This window comes from Globicephala melas, chromosome 5 (assembly GCF_963455315.2).
Source record: "Globicephala melas chromosome 5, mGloMel1.2, whole genome shotgun sequence".
NCBI lineage: Eukaryota > Metazoa > Chordata > Mammalia > Artiodactyla > Delphinidae > Globicephala > Globicephala melas.
The window spans coordinates 132,820,722-132,840,663 of record NC_083318.1 but is presented as its reverse complement, the minus strand read 5'-3'; the positions used below and the strand labels follow the sequence as shown (position 1 = coordinate 132,840,663).

Below are 19,942 nucleotides of genomic sequence, written 5' to 3'. Positions count from 1 at the left end.
TATGACAGGCAAGGAAACACTTAAAACCACAAGCGATCTTGGAGCATGTGTGTAAAAGATGACATGAGACTGCTTTTGTCTTCTGAGCTCATTCCTAATTTCTGTGTCCGAAATATATCAGCCACCATATATAAATCTTTTAACAGAACCCAGATTTCATGAATTTGTGGCTTGCCTGAACTTACTTTTTTAAAATCCTGGATGTACTGCAGATGAAAATGATCTCTATTACTTTAGAAATTGCACTTTACAAAATAAAAAAGATGAACATTTTTCAGATTAATTTCAGAACATTCTAAATCCCAGGAATGTTTATTGATGTAAACCCACATAGATTAAGCAATTTAGAGATTTGGGGCAAACAGGCACCACTTTGCAGTAGGTTTGGAAAAGAGAAAGCATTTCAGCACATGTTCCGCCACAAAGCATTTGGCAGTCTAAGTTAGAGCTTCAGATTTCCTTCTGAAAGGGACAAGAGACTTCCTGTCATTCCTCTGGGTTTCTGCATGTGACACCGATGTGCACAATGCAAAGTGTAAACAGATGTAAATGGTGAGGGAGGGAGCCCGGCCAGTGTGTGGTTCTACACACTCTCCACACCCTGCTCTGGGCGCAGTCCGCCTCTCCTCGGAGTCGGCGGCGGACATTTCCACCCAAGTCACAGGACGCTTGACTGGTTTATTTCACCAATATTTACTTATGGAAATCAAGGGGCGTGGCCGGGGCGGGAGGAGGGGTCTGGGGCCGAGGGGCTCCGACCGCAAAACAGCACCAGTAACCTTATCTGCAGGGATCATTAACCTTTCTGGAAAACGCAGCTGGCTGTGCTCTGAGGTTTGTCCTCAGAATGTGAGGAGCGCCACACAGATACCGCAGAGACTGTTCAAAGACTGTTGGGTTTACCTTGCGCGCTTTTGCTCCACCGTAGTGTGGCAGAAAAATGAGATTGCAACAATTCTTTTTTCTGTTTCTTGTTTTTATGATGAGTCTTCTACTTACCCCCGGACAGAGACCAGGTAGGACTTGGATGGATTTGTACCGAGTGACTTGTTTTCGTGCCTGTTTGTGTGAACGGGCCTCTGAGCATGACTGTGTCTCTGTCGAAAATCGCGTAGGTGTGCTTGGGGGTGAGTGTGTAGGATTTCAGAAGTATGTTATCTATCCCGTTAGGTCTGTTATTTGGATATTTAAAAAGTAGCTGGATTTTAGAATGATGATAAATATTTGACCACTATTTTTCTAAATTCGAAGAAAATTGATCCCAAAGCTATCATAGATATGGTGTCCTTATAAGTAAAAAGAGAGCTGTTATTTCTAGATATATAGTTAGATGTGTCACTTTAAAAAGTGCCATTTTAGTATTATTGTGCTTACAGAGCCAAAAAAAGTCAAAAATATGTGTGGTCAAGATAAATAATATTAATTTACTTGACACATTTTTCAAGGATTGTATCAGTCATGTTGTTCTTAACTAACAGGGATTTAGTAAACAAAGTTATTTTAAAGTGCTTTTACTTCAGAACCAAATATCTAAGATTTCAAAGCGCTGCCAAGTAAAAAAGAAAAAAAAAATTAGAAAGTTTTCTAAGGAAAAAGCCAACCTAAATTTAAATAGAAAGGTGACACCATTTATATCTAAACATGTTAGATTATTCCCTTGATAATATACTTCTCCATTTACAACAGAAAATGGTGCATAACTGGTTAAACATTCAGTCTCTGCCTTTTAGTTAGAAGTTTGATCACTGAGACTATTTCAAATGACGTTTCCTGGTCTGACCTCTTTACATAAATAAGAAAAAAGTTTCAAGTTAGCGATTCAGAAAGCAGCTGATCCCTTCTTACTGTTTATAGCAATTGCTATTCAAATTGTTTCTCCTCTCAAAATACAGAGCAACTTGGACAACAGTCTTGTAAAATATTTGTGATTAATTCACTACGTAAACTAAGAAGTCTAGAAACATTTAGAAAGAAGTCATGTAGGAGAAGAATTTTACTATTAAATCCCACCATCAACAATGAACTGTTAGGAATATCCATCCTGAATTTGCATCCCATTAATTTTTTATATCACAATCACATCTGAACAGAGAACAAATAATCACAGTATAATCTGGATCGAAAGTATTCCCTCAGTCTTCAGATTAAACAACTAATTTTCTGTAAATGCCCCTGATATTTTCCTCTTTTTTTTTTTTTTTTTCCAGCTAATTTGGCAATGAGAAGAAAATTGCACAGGTACAACTGCCTTCAGAGGAGATGTATGCCTCTGCATTCACGAGTGCCCTTCCCCTGAGGTATTTCTGATGGAAAGAGTTTTACTACATTTAGGCAATGTTCCAGATTACATATACCTGAGAATGCTTAAATGGCTTTAGAGTGATGTCAGTTTAAGGAATGCATACTAATGGTTTGCATACTAACAGTGAAATGAAATGGTGTTTGGGAATGGCTTTAATCATTTAATGGGATGGAGGAGGAAAATGTAGGAAAATCTTGATAATTGTTGAACCTGAGTGATAGTTACATGGGGATTAATACCATTGTGTGTGTTTGAAATTTTTCATAATTAAAAAAATCAGGCACGAGGAGAATGTAATTAATTATAAAGGTATCTTGAAACACATGTTTTGAAAATCTCTGACTAGCTCCCTATGCTGTCCAGAATAAGCACGTTTCCCATTCACACCACTCTACGCTTGAAAGCATTCGCACACGTTTGCCCAACACCACCAAGTGGATGATGTATTAGCCTCAACACTTAGTAATTTATTCTTCCTGAAAATATTTCTTTTCATATATAAAATCAACTTAATATTAATGACATGGCAGCTTTCCAGCTTCACTAATAGAATTGGTCATGATGGTTGCGTCTTTAAGGATAAATTCTGAATGGAATTTTGTTCCTGATTTTACACTACCGCCATCACCAGTAATACTGCTTGAATCAGTTAACATCAAACACTGCCCAAGTTTGTTACTTCCTTCACACTAAAAAATAAGAAGCTTGACATTCCATTGTAATTATTTTAAGCTCTTTAATTCACATGAAATATAGCTTCCTTTAAAAAAAAGTCATAGAAATATCCCTCAGCTGGTTAACATAACACAGGCAGTTGCTCAATTAGCCTATTCATTTGGCCTGTGGACTGGAGCATTTATGGCACTATGCATCCAGGGAAAAGAATGATTGCTCTGCCTGGTGTTTAATACACGCTTTTCAAACCAGTGAAGACCCTGTAGTGGGATATTAAATAAACGAAGAGCAGTTCAGTAACAAGCATTTACCAAGAGGACTGAGACAAAAACCCAAGTTCTCTACGCCTGCATCTGTAACAAATTACTCTTTGCTATCAAAATATGAAAAAGAAATTTGGTGGAGAAATCCAGAAAGATACAAGAGGAAGTTCTTGAGAAGCCAATTAATGGGGACTAAAACATGCTTTAGAAGTGTCTTATATGTTAAAAAATCCTTTGGTGTATGTCGATAATGAATTTCAGTCTCTCGTATAAATAACGGTAAAATCTGTGCTTAGGAGGAGTGGAGAAGTTCATGATTTTTCCAGCACTCCTCCACAGATAACGAAGAGGCATTTCACAGTAGCAAGGGAATTCCTGCATATGCAGGAAAGGATGCCTCACAAATGCAGACAAAAGCCCTTAGTCAGCCACAGGTTATATTGGCTTTCTCCACCAAACACCTGCCATAAAAACTAGGGCTGTAAGCAAACAAGATAGAGTAGTGAAATTTGAATTGTGAAAGTTAAGGAAAATTTTGACCTATAAAGCAAATTTGTAAACCAAAGGGAAACGTAAGTCGAAGCCATATAAACTATTTAATAATAGCAATCCTTTACAAAAGTTGGGTAATCCTTTTAAAGAACTGCTCAGGTTACAGCATCCATTTTCTCAGTGTTTAGACTAGTCCTACATTCCAGCTACAGTTCTTTGAAGAATGTGTAAAAGTCACATTTTGGAATCCAGCATTAGTATAAGAGCCACTGAAAGAAAAACGTTAATTTCCCCACAGGGAACTATATTTAATATCCAGTGATCAACCATCTAGAAAAGAACATGAAAAAAAATATATGTATAATGGAATCACTTTGCTGTACAGCAGAAATTAAAACATTATAAATCAACTATACTTCAATAAAATTTTCTTAAAAATTAAAAAAAAAAGATAATTTCCCAAGAGCTTGGTCAACCAGTGCTCTAAGTGCTATATTCAAGTTTGATAGCATGATTCTCACTGCCCTAAATACTTGCATCTTTTTTATATGTCTTGCAACAAAGGTACTTTGACTACTAGATAAAGGCACTATAGACATAAGTAGTGGAACTCTGAGGCTGAATCTCTCTTCATTTGTCCCCCTCTGTTTTCTACGTGCTTTAGATAAAATCACATGTCTTGACTTCATTCAGTTAGGGTCAAGGAAGACTGTAAAGGGATAGGTAAGGTAAACATTTGACTTTGAAGTTTTACAGATTAACCTTTTAGAGTGGTTTAGACTTTCAGCTCACTTGATGGGAAAGCCCGATTACATTTACTCCGTCAATTTTTCCTTCTCACAGAGTCCTCCTCAAAGATCCTCAGTGAGATTTCCTAACTGTTGAGATAATTAAATAGAAAATCTTGCCATATAAAGTTTATTTTCTAATACTTTTTTTTCTCACAAATATTTTGGCATTACCTTCAGCCCTAAGTGAATTAGAGTGAAGGAAAGCAAAAGAAGGGTGTCAGGAAATCTGAGCTTATAGGTTGATGTGGAAATGAGGTAGGGTCTTTGAGGTGGGGACTCTGATGAGGTCCCCTTCCAACAGTATCATCTCACTACAGCCCTGATTTTATCGATAAATATGTGCTCTAGGTAACGACACACTCCGTTAACACATGCTCTTTCTAGCTTTTTAAGAGTAGTTATAATACATGTTCGTGGTATAACATCTTTTTCTAACAGTCTGGAAGAATACTGGAAAGTCAAAAGTAAAAGTCTTCCACCCTCCTCTGTTGCCCATTTTCCTTTCCCAGAGGTAATGGCTATGAAATATTTTTGGTGAAGTTACCTTTTAAAATTGAGACCCTTGATTACCATTCAAATGTAAATACTTCTACTTCTCTATTTTCTGCCTTTTTAAAAAGAATTGTTTTGTAGAAGTATAGTTGATTTACAATATTGTTAGTTTTAGGTGTATAGCCAAGTGATTCAGTTATATAATTTTCAGATTTTTTCCCACTGTAGGTTATTACAAGCTATTGAAGGTAGCTCCTTGAGCTATACAGTAGGTCCTTGTTGCTTACCTATGTTATGTATATCGTAGTTGTATCTGGTAATCCCCATAGCCCTCACTTGTCCACTTGGTAACCGTAAGTTTGTCTTCTATGCCTGTGAGTCTGTTTAGTATATAGATTCAGTTGTATTATTTCATTCCACTCCGACGTTGGGTCTCTGTGTGCTTTCTCCACACCCAGACAACAAGCCTCCATACTGTCTGCCTTACTCCTACGCCCTTTAAGTCATGATTCCCCCCACCCCTGACCAAATCTCTGCTCTGCCTCCAAACTCTATGCAACTGTCCTGTTGTCCTGGCCCTTCTCACTCTATTCTGCCTCTTTGTCTTATCCGAAAGCCAACTCTGCCTTCAGTGCAGAATCTCCACTTTAGGGGAGCACTTCACCTCCAACTTTAATGGCGCTCTCTGCAAAGAACTCTTCTTACTTTTAAGCACCTCTGATTCCCATTCAGTTCTATTTCAAGACTTTAATGACCTCCAGTTTCCTTAAACTTTTTAACCTCCTTATCCAACTCACAGCAAGAGATGATTCCTCTTCCCATCGAAAATGGAGGTAATCAAGCTTCAAAACCAGACCTTGCCCTCAAACTACAAACATCTACATCTGCAGCGTCTTCTGTTTTCCCCTCCTAGTCTTTCATTAGGAGATTCCTTTCTTGGTTATGGTTCATCTCTCCACACCTCAGGAACCTTGATCCAACAATTACTGCCTTTCTTCCCTAGCATGTTCAATATGTCAAAACTGATCTATTTCATCTTTAAAAAAAAAAAAAGAAAAAGAAAGAAGGTGCACCCTTGGCCCCATAGTGCTCTCTAGTGACCAGCTCAGGTTCTTCTCTGCACAGCCCAATTTCTTGAAAAGTGGCTACTTCCTTTCCTCCCATGTATTTTCAATGCACTGTTCCCACTGCATTCTGGGAAAGGTTCCTAGTGACTTCCTTCTTCTCAAATTCAGTGAACACATCAGCTGTCTCCGTGGGTCAAGTTGTAGAATGAATTTTCCTTGGTTTCAAAGATACCCTGCTCCCTTCTGACCATCTCTGGAATAAATCACTATTCCTTTCAGGACCTGTACAGGGTGTCCAACTGCCTACCTGGAATCACCTCAGCTGCCCTGCAGATACTTGAAGCCCATGGCCACAGTGCACATGCAGATCTCCACCATGGCTTCTGCACAGCTATTCCTGTAACTCAGCTCTCTGTTCCAATACCATGCGTGTCATCAGGAAGGACTTCCCTGATGATCCTTTATGTAAAAAAGCAGTACCAAAATAAAGTCTTAAAGCAATTCTTCAACCTGCCCAAGATATTTCCAATTTTCCTTTTCCTGGATTGTTTTTCTCCATAATACGTAATGCCATGTAACATAACATGTATTTACTCTGTTGTTTGTTTAGCATCTTCCTCTCTTCATTAGAATGTAAGTTTCATGAGAACAGGAACTTTGCTTTGGTCATCAGCTCTTCAGAAATATTTGATGAGCGACTGAATGAATAGCTAAAAGTAAATTCTTTAATTCCTTCCACTCAAATATGTCCCCTGTGTTCTCAAATTTACTGTGTATTAGGCACTGTGCTGTGAAACGTAACGTGGTACTGTCCCAACCTAAACTTCTGAGCAGAGTGCCCTAGTGTCCAGTTCTGTTCGGTTCCTCAGCCTGTCATTTCTACCTGACAACCTGCTTCCTCCTTTTTATCTCTTTACTACTATTTCAGTGCCTGTTATATCTCTCCAACATGACTGCCACACCTTAACTGATCACTCCAGCCTCCAGGTCTCTTCTGGAAAATCCATTTTTTGTTTTATCATCTGATCTTTTTAAACTGTAAATCCAATCATGTCACACCTTGATTAAAATCCTTAACTGTCTCTGTAGCCTTCAGGACAGTGAGAACTCCCATAATTTAACAAAGGACACATTACAAAGGGTACCTCTGCGGCAGCACCTCTTCTCCCCTGCCCTTTCTCAGAGTGGATAAGAGTTAAGACAGGACTGCCTAGGTTCTAGCTCTGGCCACACAGCTCACCCACTGGTGATCTCTGGTAAGTCACTTATCTCTTCTAAGCCTCCTTTCACTTCCAGACCTGGAAAATGGAGCTGGTAATGTAATGGTATGTACCTTATCGTAACTGTACCTAGCACATAGTAAGCGCTAAACAGGTAGTAGCTAGAATTATTAACATGGCTTTAAAGTCAGTCCATTCTTCACCTCTTGCCCTTCCTCAAGCTACACTTCTGCCTACTTACTCTTTTTCTCACTATCAAGTCGTCCTTCAAGACACCTTCCCTGGTTTTGATACCCCTACAGATTTTATTAGATGCCCACTTTTTGCTCTCAGCCCCGTTTGCATATACTTCTGTCAAAATACCCGACTCACTGCCCTGTAATAATGTGTTAACTGACTGGACTCCTCCCTACCTCCCTCCACACACTAGAAATTCTCTGAAGGCAGAGTGTGGGTGTTCTGACTTTGTTAAATTAACATTTGTTAAGTGGAGCACAGAGTACAGAATAGTGAGCCTTACTGCAACACCTGACCACAGATATGTTGAAATAGAGACGTTTATTACAGTCCTGGAGGAAGCACCGGGCATGCCTCAAGGGGCCACATGGGGAGGCCAAGGCAGAGTGCAGACAGAGAGAGGGGACCTGGGGGACACACGTGCCTTTAGTAGGGTCTGTGGTGGAGTCCTTTGGATTCCTGGGCAAGGGCCTGATAAGTCAATTCAGACCCAAAGAGCATGGTTTTGGTAAGCCCCAGGGGGTCTTACCTAAGGGGCACATAAGGTAACTAGGCCCTGGGAGACAGGGAGACTGTTGATTACAAGGGCTGCTGGGGCTTCACGTCAGGAACTTCTGTTTGCTTGTGACCTTGCACTGCTCTCCGGGGCATGTGCTTCGTTTGTGGGAAGCGCTGGTGTCAGTGTAAAGCCCCACACAAAATGCATGCCTGGCAGCAACACCATGGGGTAGCTTAGCTAGACTCATCATTGGGTTGCATTTATTTATCTTCCTATCTTCAGCTGAAAAAAGTGCCTGGGATACAGCAGACACTCCAACAATTTTGCTCAAAGAAATGAAACGAAACTTTTATCAATATTTATTGTCTTAGCATTTAAGAGGTACTACCGTCAGGCCCCAACACGCATTTTCAGCTTTATTTCCTGATATTAGCTGCCAGACTGAACTCTTCCTCGCTCATCTCACCAAGTGCAAACCCTGCCTCTCCCCCAGGGTTCTCTTCCAACTCCATTTCCTATATGAGGCCCACCCTCATCCAAAGAGCTTAAAATAATGTTCCACTCTCAACAGTCACTGCATTTTTATCAGTAGGTTTTTAAAGTCATTTATCATATATTCTACTTTATTTCATCAAATTTTACCGGTACTGGAATGTGAGCTCCTTGAAGATAAGACTTGGCCCCTAAAGTTTAGCCTATAAACCTTTATAGTGTGTGAATAGCGGAGAGCAGCTTGAAGTATAGGGGATTCTTGCATGGACTATAGTATCTGTAGGACGTCTTGCTCAAGACTAAATAAAATATAGAAAATTACTGTTTTCTCAGTTAATCATAGTCTAGTGTCCGAAGACCATGTCAGAGAAAATCCCTAATGTTCCTAATTTACCGATGAAATAAAACTTTTTTATAAAGACCCTGATGCCTTTATGATAATATATACAATATAACATACTGAATATTTAAATATACAGCTAGGTTTTACATATATATTATTATAATACATGTACATTCCCCTATGCAAAATATGTATATGATGGACTAAAGCCAAATTTCAGAGTATTCTTCACTTTGGAAACTGATTTCTCATTACAAAGTGTGTAATAATTCTTTTTGCAGATACTTAGTTAAGGTAGCTGTTGTCTAACATGTTTAGGAATCTAAGATTTCTTTGTAGCATAAATTTTTTGTTTGTTCTCAATTATGTATTCAATTAGTGACCTAGTGATATAGGTAAACTTTATTATTGCATAGCAGTAATGTATTTGAAAAATATATTATTCTTAGACAATAACAAGATAATATTTTTTAAGTGACTTGAGAAAAACAAAATCACTTATCATTAACTCCTTCAATACATTCCACTTTTGGATGTATTTTTTTTTAATAGTGATGTGTGATATTGAATGCCACAATTCTCTCCACACTACCAACAATATCAAAATGTGAGATGAATTCTAAACTTTCCTGATCTTAACAAAATTATTAGCAATTTTCACCAGAAACATTAAAAATCTTGTCAGTGTATCTACAATTCCTCAGAATATTGCTAATTTATAATTAAAATCCTTGAGAGCTTACCTGTTACCACTCAGAATATTTATAAACAAAATAATAATGCAAACCACATGTCTTCTGCTTTGCTTTGTTAAAATTCTATTAGAGTAGAGAAATAGGCAGAATAGACAGGCTTTCCCAAGGCCTCCTTCACTGGTCTTGGCCCTGCACACCTGTGGTCATGCCTGGAGCTTGGGTCAGCCACTGCCACTATTCTAACCCCATCAGGCCTTCCAGAGCATTGACCCTTGACTGGTCCCTTTCTCCTGCTAAGACTGTATAATTCATTAGTTCCATAATCGCTGCCAGTATTACACGTTTTCCTGCTGCTCTGTTTTCATCTCATTGTTCTGGAAGGAACCTGAAGTCTTCAAACAGGTATGTTATTGCTGCTGGAGAATACATAAGAAGTCAGACTGGAAATGCTTCAAATTCTTCATCGGATCCCAAACTGTACAGCAAACCTACATATCTGTGGTCAACTTGCTGCCTTGCGCTCCACAATAACTGCTTCTAACTTCTTCTATTCACCTCAAATTTTAGGCCCTCATCTTCAGGCAGATGGCCTTGCCTCATATCACAGAGAAAAGAGAAGTCATCACATGGTATATCCCTCAGCCTCCAAGTACAAAACAAGACTCCCATCTAATCCCCCTCCTACTCTGCCCACCCCGACCCTCCTCTTCTTCTGGGTTTCATGGAAGGTCTGACCGTTGCTCCATCTGTGTATGGATCCCTTCTCTTCCCACTTTCTCAGGAATCTCAAACTGCCGCTTTCACACTGTCTTCATGCTCTCTGCCCTCTGGATCGTCGTGTCAACATGGAGGTGAGGTTTAAACGCTGGTAAGGCCACGTAGTAAAACAACACACGCACACACTCCTTAGTCCAGGCTCTCGAATGAGTCTTCTGTACTCCTCGTCTCCAATTCATTATTTTCCATGCACATTTTAACCTACTCTAATCTTACGCCTTCTTTAAAATAACGTCAATCATCTTCATTTGCTTAGTTTCCCCTCTGATTTCTCAGCAGAATTTAGCAACTGACTACACTCAATCTGCAAAACTCCCTTCCCTTAAATTCCAGGATACCACACTTATACTTTTCTGCTAAATTCTCAGCTGACTCTCTGGCTCCTAGGCAGGTGTCATCTTACCTGGAAAGACTTGCACGGCGGAGTTTCTCTACTCTCTCCTGCTCCGTTTCAGCCATTCCTTTGGCCTCCGTTCCCTCTTCACGCGGAGTGGTAATACTCTGCAGGAAAAAAGGAAGATCATCTCAGTGAGAACAAGCAAAGCCTATTTATTCAGAGCTCGCTATGGCAAGGGAGTAAGCCACCATGGGTATTTGGCTATTAAGAATAATTCTGGGAGGGACGGTGGGAGGAAGGAAGGAAGGAGGGAAGGAGGGAAGGAAGGAAAAAAGAAAGAAAGAAAGAAGATAAAGTAAAATAAAATAGAGTAAAATACAATAAAGTTATTAAATTAAAAATAATTATTAAGAAAAAAAATTAAAAAACAAAAACGGACGTATAGGGCCTTAGGACAAATGGTGGAAGCAAAGCTATACAGACAAAATCTCACACAGAAGCATACACATACACACTCACAAAAAGAGGAAAAGGGGAAAAAATAATAAATCTTGCTCTAAAGTCCACCTCCTCAATTTGGGATGATTCGTTGTCTAAAGGAGGGAAGAATAATTCTGTTCTGAACGTTCATGTACGAGTTTTTGTTTGAACATCTTTTCAGTTCTCTTGGGTGTATACCCAAGAGTGAAACTGCTGCATTATATAGTTACTCTGTGTTTGACTTATTGAGGAACTGCCAAACTATTTTCTACAGTGGTTACAGCAATTTACATTCCTAACAACAATATATGTGTTGCAATTTCTCTACATTCTCACCAGTACCTGTTATTATAGCCATGCTAGTGCATGTGAAGTGGTATCTCGTGATTTTGATTTACATTTCCCTAATGACTAACAATGTAGAGCATCTTTTCATGTATCCACTGGCCATTTGTCTATCTTCTATGGAGAAACAGCGATCCAAATCCTTTGCCCATGTTTTTTAATTGACTTGTCTTTTTATTGTCAAGTTGTAAAAATTCTTTATATATTTTGAATACATGGCCCTCATCAGATATATGATTTGCAAATTAGTTTCTTCCATTCTATTGATTGTCCTTTCACTTTCTTGGTGTTGTCCTTTGAGAACAAAAGTTTTTAGTTTTTTGTTTTGTTTTGTTTTATTTTGTTTTTTTTTTGCAGTACCTGGGCCTCTCACTGTTGTGGCCTCTCCCGTTGCGGAGCACAGCCTCCGGACGTGCAGGCTCAGCGGCCATGGCTCACGGGCCCAGCCGCTCTGCAGCATGTGGGATCTTCCCAGACGGGGGCACGAACCCGTATTCCCTGCATCAGCAGGTGGACTCTCAACCACTGCACCACCAGGGAAGCCTAAGTTTTTAGTTTTGTTAAAGTCCAGTTTGTCTATTTTTTCTTTGGTTGCTTGTACTTTATATGTTAAAACACCATTGACTAATCCAAGGTCACGTATATTTACATTTATATTTTCTTCTAAAAGTTTTATAGTTTTGTATCTTACATTTATGTCTATGATCCGTTTTGAGTTAAATTTTGTGTATGGTGTGAGGAAGGAGTCCAACTTCTTTTGCATATGGATATCCAATTGTTCTAGCACAATTTGTTGAAATTACTGTTCTTTCCCCCACTGAATTACCTTGGCACTACTGTCAAAAATCTGTTGACCACTAATGTAAGGGTTTATTTCTGGACTCTCAGTTCTATTTCATTGATATAATGTCAATCCTTGAACTAATCCTATAATAATTCTATTGATGATTGCATTATTATAGCAAGTTTTTAAATCAGGATGTGTGAGTTCTCCAATTTTGTAGTTCAAGATTGTTTTGGTTATTCTGGTTCCTTGAATTTCCATATGAATTTTAATATCAGCTTGTCAGTTTCTGCAAAGTGGCAGCTGTGACTTGGATAGCATTATCTTTAATCTGTAGATCAATGTGGGAAGTATTGCTATCTTCACAATTATGTTTTTCAATACATGAACATGGACCCTTGAGCAACATGGGTTTGCACTGTGTAGGTCCACTTACGTGGATGTTTTTTCACTAAGTAAGTGCCACAGTCCTACACAATCCATGGTTGATTGAATCTGTGGATGTAGAACCACAGATACAGAGGGCCAACTGTAAGGTTATACGCAGATTTTCAACTGTGTGAAGGGTCAGTGCCCCTAATCGCCACGTTGTTCAAGGGTCAACTGTAATCAGATCTAACTTAGTTTATCTCAACATTTTATAATTTTTTAGAATACAATTTTTATACCTCTTTTGTTTAGCTTACTCCTGATATTTTATTCTTTTGGTGCTATTGTAAGTGGAATTTTCTTAATTTATATTTTTGAATTATTCATTGCTAATATATAGAACTGTAATTGATTTTTGCTTATCGACCTTATATCCTATAACCTTAATGAAATTATTAATTCTCATAGATTTTAGTAGGTCCCTTAGGATTTGCTATGTATGAGCTCATGTCATCTGCAAATAGATGTAGTTTTACTTCTTCATTTCTAATCTGGATGCCTTTTCTTTTCCTTGTCTAATCGCCCTAACTAGTCTGGTGCAATGTTGAATAGAAGTGGTGAGAACAGACATCCTTGTCTTATTCCTGATCTTAGATGGAAAGCATTCAGTCTTTCACCGTTAAGTATGATGTTATGTAAAATGTGAGGTCAAAAATGTTGCGGGAGTGGGCAGTAAAAGTGCAGATTTGTTAGAATGTGTTGGAACTTAAGGGATCCCTTAAGTGATCACTTAAGGGATCCCTTAAGTTAAAGTTCACACTTTAAACTTACACAATGTTGTTATATGTCAATTATATCTCTATTAAAGCTGGAAATAAATTTTAAAAAATTTATACTGCCTAGAGAAACCCTGGCACCAGTAATTCTCTTCCTGTAAAATATCCATGATCCTCTTAAGTGAAAATTAGTTATATTTTTCCCTACCATATATTTAAAATGTATTGCTAACTACTAATTATTAAATGGTCTTGTAGTATTAAGAATCCTGAGAACAATTTTAAAAAACTGAAGTATAGTTAATGGACAATATTACATAAGTTACAGGTGTGCAATATAGTGATTCACAATTTTGAAAGTTTATACTCCATTTATAGTTATAAAATATTGGTTATACTCCCTGTGTTGTACAATATATCATTGTAGTTTATTTTATATATAATAGTTTGTACTTCTTAATCCCCTACCCCAATCTTGCCCCTCCCGTTTCCCTGTCCCTAAAGGTAATCACTAGTTTGTACTCTATATCTGTGAGTCTGTTTCTTTTCTGTTACATTCACTAGTTTGTTGTATTTTTTAGATTCCACATATAAGTGATATCATACAGTATTTGTCTTTCTCTGGGACCATTCTGTTTGTTAAATAAAATACCCCAAAGTAAGATTTTGGTTCTGATATCTTTCTTTAACCTGCTCCAAATAACCTTCTTAGCTGGTATAAATATCAGAAATCAATGTCCATAATATTTAAAAAAAATAGTTGAGAGTACCAATGTGGGTCACTGAGCAAATCAAGATTATTAGATGAAAAATAATTTAATGTAAAACCTCCTTAATAGCATAAATTCAGACTTTTAAACAAATACAGTGCTGTATTTATATTGAAAGGTAAGAAAATATGAAGTTGCTTTCAGCACTGAAAAACCATGGTAACTTTTCATAATTCATCGGCTATAAAAAGAAATTAAGCATGAGTAAATTGGTCTGCTGGATAGCATTTCTTATTATGTGTTTCTTTCTCCTTTGCTTCCAAATCTAGATCTTCTCTAACTTCTCCAGATCTACCAGAAGAGGAGTGAAGGAAAAGATACCCACCCACGTAATAGTGTGATTGATTAGAAGTTTCTGTTTGAAAAGGAATTGTTTGAAAGCAATGGGATGGCTTATTAGTTTCACACGATTCTCTTCTTTCTGGTTTCTCTTTAGAGAGAGAATAAATTCAAAAGCAATTCCAGTCTGAAGTATAATTATTTGCTTGCATAACAAAATTCTCTTATCTTTTTCTGCACATTATTATTCTTACCTGGTTTAAGAAGAAAAACTCTTTAATGTCTTAGAACTCTCTAACAGTAAAAAGTGTAGGAGTTTAAAATTGTCCTTTCATATTCTTATAATTTTCCGAAGGTATTAAAATTACTTTTTATATGTTTGAGTGATTGTAAAAAAAAATCCTAAATCTGAAATCAGTTGCATTGGCTATTTGGCTTTGCAGAATAGGGAGAAAATTATTCGTTCATTGATTATTTATATAGAGAGACTAAGAAAGAAGCTATTAACTGCTACCAATGTTATATAATAGGCTTTAATGTTTATGAACGTACTTTTTACTTTGAATAATATCCCTTTATAGTTGTAAAATAAAGTCTGAAATACTAATGGTAGTTCAGTTTATATTACAGCTGAAATGTTTATTTCTGAACCTATTTTTCAACATGTCATCATAAGAAGCCAATGTCTGATTTCTTTTGAAGTTCTGTTTTATGCCCTTCATTCATCTGTATAGACAGCTTCTTAGAAAGGCCAACTTAAAATTGAAATTTAAAATACACTGGGCTTCCCTGGTGGCGCAGTGGTTGAGAGTCCACCTGCTGATGCAGGGGACACGGGTTCGTGCCCCGGTCCGGGAAGATCCCACATGCCGCGGAGCGGCTGGGCCCGTGAGCCATGGCCGCTGAGCCTGCGCGTCCGGAGCCTGTGCTCGGCAACAGGAGAGGCCACACACTGAGAGGCCTGCGTACCGCAAAAAAAAAAAAAAAAAAAAAAATACACTTATGCCAATAAAGTCTCAAGCAGAGTGATGTCTCCAATATCTGAGTGCTCATCATTCTGCTAGGCTTTATTTGGGTGTGGTGGTGAGACATGTAAATAAAAACTCAGAGGGAATTTAAGGATATGATTACCAAAGAAGGACATTATCCTCAGTCTGAATTGTACTGATAATTAGTTGTTCTCAAGTTGTTAAATATGCTCCTAATTTGTATTTATTCAAAGACTGTTAGCTCACTGCCATAAAGTTTTAATTATTTTACTGTAAGTTAACGCTAGATATGAGATTTACATATTCATATCTTGACTAGAAATTTTACTTTGTAAACATTCTAGAGTGGGAGAAGCCATAAACCTTTAATCCCGATTTTGCCAAAATAAAAAATTGAGATTTATATATAAAGAATTTGAAATATAAATTCTGATACATGAAAGTTTGTCTCCCTTTCATAGCTAACTTGTTAACAGTGTTTTGGGGGGATGGAAGGTGCTTATAAAAGTACTGTAATTAAATTTACACACAAACAAAAGATGTTTTATGATATGTGTTATTTCATTATTTAAATTGGATATTTGGGGGGAACTCTGAATGGTTTTCTAGACGAATTATAATTCCTTTGCACAAGTGCATTTAAGTAGAAACATAGCTATTAACAATTACATTTGTTGAAAACACATATGTACTTATTTATATAATTTGTACAAAAAAAAGAAAAGATTCATACAGCTCAGATACATCTCATGGAATACAAGCCTACACTTTTGCATCTCATGGAATACAAGCCTAACTTTTTCACAGAAAAAGTTAAAAACCAGCCGTAATTAAATGGTTATAGATTTCTGCTCATACAACTTCAGTAATTGTTCAATAAAACACTCAGTGATTTGAGTGTCTAGTTGTCCTTACTTGTGTAAGTTCAGAGTATTGAGCACAGCATGGTAGAAATGTTCCTGTACTTGTCTCTTTTTCAATTGTTCCTTTTCATTGGGGCATTTAAGACTGATCATACCTGCCAGTGCAGATCTTTTACCTAATTCAAGATTATCAGAGGAAAGGCAAAGATTCTCGCAAAATTTATTTAAAAACTCAATAACCAGTGGCATGTATGTTGAAAGTGGCACACCAGCATAAGTCCATGGCAGTGGAGCCATGTTTTATTCACTGGCAAGGTGAAGGGTGAGACCAGAGGAGTGTCAAATATGTGTACTTTAAACTTTACCTTCTCTGTGATTTGGTGTTTGTTTTATTATTTTTCTATTAAAAGTTCTTTGCAATTTCTAACATTTTCAGAACACAAAGGAAAAGAAAGTTTATATAGTTTAATCAAGATAGCTAAGGGTATCAGAAGTAACGGTGCCACCTCAATTTGGAGTCATGGGTGAGTCAGTGAAGTGAGCAGATACAGAGTAGTGGACCAAAGAAGAGACGTAAATGTTGATCCCTTCTTTCTTGGCTCAGTCCCTTCCAAACTCCATGAAATCAGTGAGAGCTTTGGTCCCTTCATCATTTTCACTCTCCTGGTGCCAGTACTAGAATAAGTGGGCACAAAATTTAAGGGTGTGCCCAAAACCTCAGTAGTCAAGACAAGTAACACCATTTTTAACATCATTTTTGAAAAGAAAAAGGACAATGAGCAAAATATCAAGCTTTTAGATAAGTACAGGATGAGCTGAGCCATGTCAGAGCCTAAGGAAAAAGATAAAAATTGGTAATTCTAGTCCTATCAGTAACTATAGCCTTGTTTTAACACATTAGAGCCTGAATTCCAACCCTCTGTTTCTTCCCTTTGTTCTCACTTCAACAAATGACTTCACTCCCTAAACTCCAGATCTATATTTCACCTTCCATTCTTGGCTTCCACCTGGCCAGAGTGATCAAGGAAAGAACACCGGATTCTAGCCCCAGCTTCATTTTATATCTAAGCTCTCATCCTACTATAAAATCATATAATTGGATTCCAATGAGTCTTGGTAAGAGACAGTGTGGTTGATAATTTGAGGCTCTGGCCCCTGTCAGCTGCTCTGCAGAAAAGTCCTATCAACCTCCTCTGGAAATTTGTCATCTGATTGTACACGAAGAATCCACAAGAACTACCTACACCATCTCCTGACTGTACACTTTCAGGATTATCACATTACTCTATTTTTGCAAGTTCTTATGATACCTTATATCAACTGTTCTGTGGCAGTTGCTATGGAAGTGGCCATATAATATTCTTCAAAGTCTTTAACTTGGTGTTAAGAGCAAAGAATATTTTGGTATATAGCCATTTCTGTTTTTCTATTTTTAATGTAATGTTTCCTGTGATGATGTGTTAGTAGGTCAGTTTGCCCACTATTTTCTTCCTTCCAAAGGAAGGAAGCTTTTGTATTTCATAACTGATATAGTTATGCTTAACTAAATATGACTTGTATAAACTGAGCCACAAGTGTCATGAAAAGTTCAAATACTATAAGTAAACCAAAACAAAAATATTTCTCATTTTTCAGCATTTGGAAAAATCTTTTAATAATATTAGCTTTGAAAAATGAAAAAAAGTTCTAAACTTGCAATCTGTTTTTAAAAATTGTGTTTTCTGTTAAACTCTCTTTTCCTGTGATAAGACTTTAGATGACTGTTATTCATATTGTAATTTTTGGCGTTCTGTTTTTAAAGTGTTTGAGCCCTCTTTCTTTTTTTTTAATTATCTAGGTTTAATTTAAAGTGCACTTGTTAGTAAGGATGGGACAGAAGAAGGGAGAAAAGAAGGGGTTCCGCCTCTGCAAAGTGATTTCCCCAAAACCTTATGGGATTAAGTATCATTTTGCCCGTTTTTAGATGAGGAAACAGGAACTAAGAAAATGAGAGTAACATTAGCTACATACAGCTAGTAAATTAATAGTAGTACTTGGAATACAAAGCCAAGCGCCTTCCAAAATATGCTCTTAAGCACTAGGATATAAGAGAAGTTTTAAACTATTTATTAAAGCTACAAATTATATAACGTGAAATTAAAAATAGTTTCCTGACCTGCAACTGAAAAATGAAGAAAAATTTCTGGTTCATGGGTTTACGCCTTTGAAATCAAGCAGGACCCTGTGGGCTCTCCCTGGGTACAAATCCTTTCTGTGTCCCCCGTTTCTTGTTTGTAGGAAAAAAGGCTTCAGCATCCTAGACTTTCCCTGAGTACCAAAGGGCAGATTCAAATAGCTGCTAATCAGGGAAGTGAGAGAATGCTAAAACAAAGGAGGAACAGTCAAGAAACAGTAGTGCAGGGACTTCCCTGGTGGTGCAGTGGTTAAGAATCCACCTGCCAATGCAGGAGACATGGGTTCGAGCCCTGGTCTGGGAAGACCCCACGTACCGTGGAGCAACTAAACCCGTGAGCCACAACTACTGAAGCCTGCGCACTCTAGAGCCCGTGAGCCACAACTACTGAGCCCGTGAGCCACAACTACTGAGCCCACGAGCCACAACTACTGAAGCCCACATGCCTAGAGCCCATGCTCCACAACAAGAGAAGCCACTGCAACGAGAAGCCCGCGCACGGCAATAAAAAGTAGCCCCTGCTCGCCGCAACTAGAGAAAGCCCACGCACAGCAACGAAGACCCAACACAGCCCAAAATAAATAAATAAATAATAATAATAAAAAAATAATAAATTTATTAAAAAAAGAAAAAATGCAGCCATGGGTGCACAGTCCTGGTTCCTCCTGAAGGAATATACATAACTCTATCTTTGAGTTCTTCTGTAGGAACTAAGGCCTCAACCCAAGGGGAGGATGGTAACTTCCAGCTGAGCAGTAGATTCCTGGAGCACTGCTCTGTTACCTCACCACCAAGCAAACAGGAGAAAGTCACACACCCTGCAGCCCTCACCCCAAATTTTGCCTATAAAAACTCTTGGAAAACCATCAGGGAGTTTGTGTTTTTTGAGCACAAGCCACCCATTCTCCTTGCTTAGCCCTTGGCCTCACTTTTTGCACTGAGGCAGATCAGTGTAGTGATCACCACTTCAGCTTACTTAACCAGAGATCTGTGTATTTCTCTGTTTGTACAACTCATACTTAATTCAACAAAGTTTGGCTTCATTCCTCCCAATTTTCTTTCCTCTCCTTTCAAGGACTTTTAAAAATTATTCCGTTTACTTATCTTTTAAAGAGAAAAAAGTATCTGCATAAAATAAAACTCTTTCTTTTGTTTATTGTCATATTTAAGCAGAATATTTTTTATTCTAAAAATAATTGTATCAAAATGAGACAGGAGGGAAGGGGGCAGGGCACAACCTTTATAAGAATGACATAGCCATTGAGCATACAACAAAAACTGGTTAGAACCTACTGGGCCCAAGATGGCTGAAGATTCAACTTCCAGTAGACTTTGAGCCTCATTATATGCTCATTGTGATACATTAGCATATGCTAAATTGAAACAGGAGGGAATGGGATAGGGTACATCCTTTAAAAGAATGACATAGCTG

At 37.8% G+C, this 19,942-nt stretch overlaps 1 protein-coding gene across 2 annotated transcripts; it reads left to right on the top strand.

Moving 5' to 3' along the window:
* Nucleotides 1-756: 756 nt before the first annotated feature.
* On the top strand, nt 757-16,001 carry APELA (apelin receptor early endogenous ligand). 2 transcript variants are annotated; one of them, XM_030865714.3, is made up of 3 exons: nt 757-1,016; nt 2,208-2,297; nt 14,476-16,001. In XM_030865714.3, exons 1-2 carry the CDS (start codon nt 941-943, stop codon nt 2,294-2,296), a joined length of 165 nt encoding a protein of 54 aa, XP_030721574.1. In that variant the 5' UTR covers nt 757-940; the 3' UTR covers nt 2,297; nt 14,476-16,001. The 2 variants fall into 2 exon arrangements, with proteins under 2 accessions (XP_030721574.1, XP_069901715.1); XM_070045614.1 differs by lacking the exon at nt 14,476-16,001 and adding an exon at nt 6,362-6,483.
* Nucleotides 16,002-19,942: the final 3,941 nt, after the last annotated feature.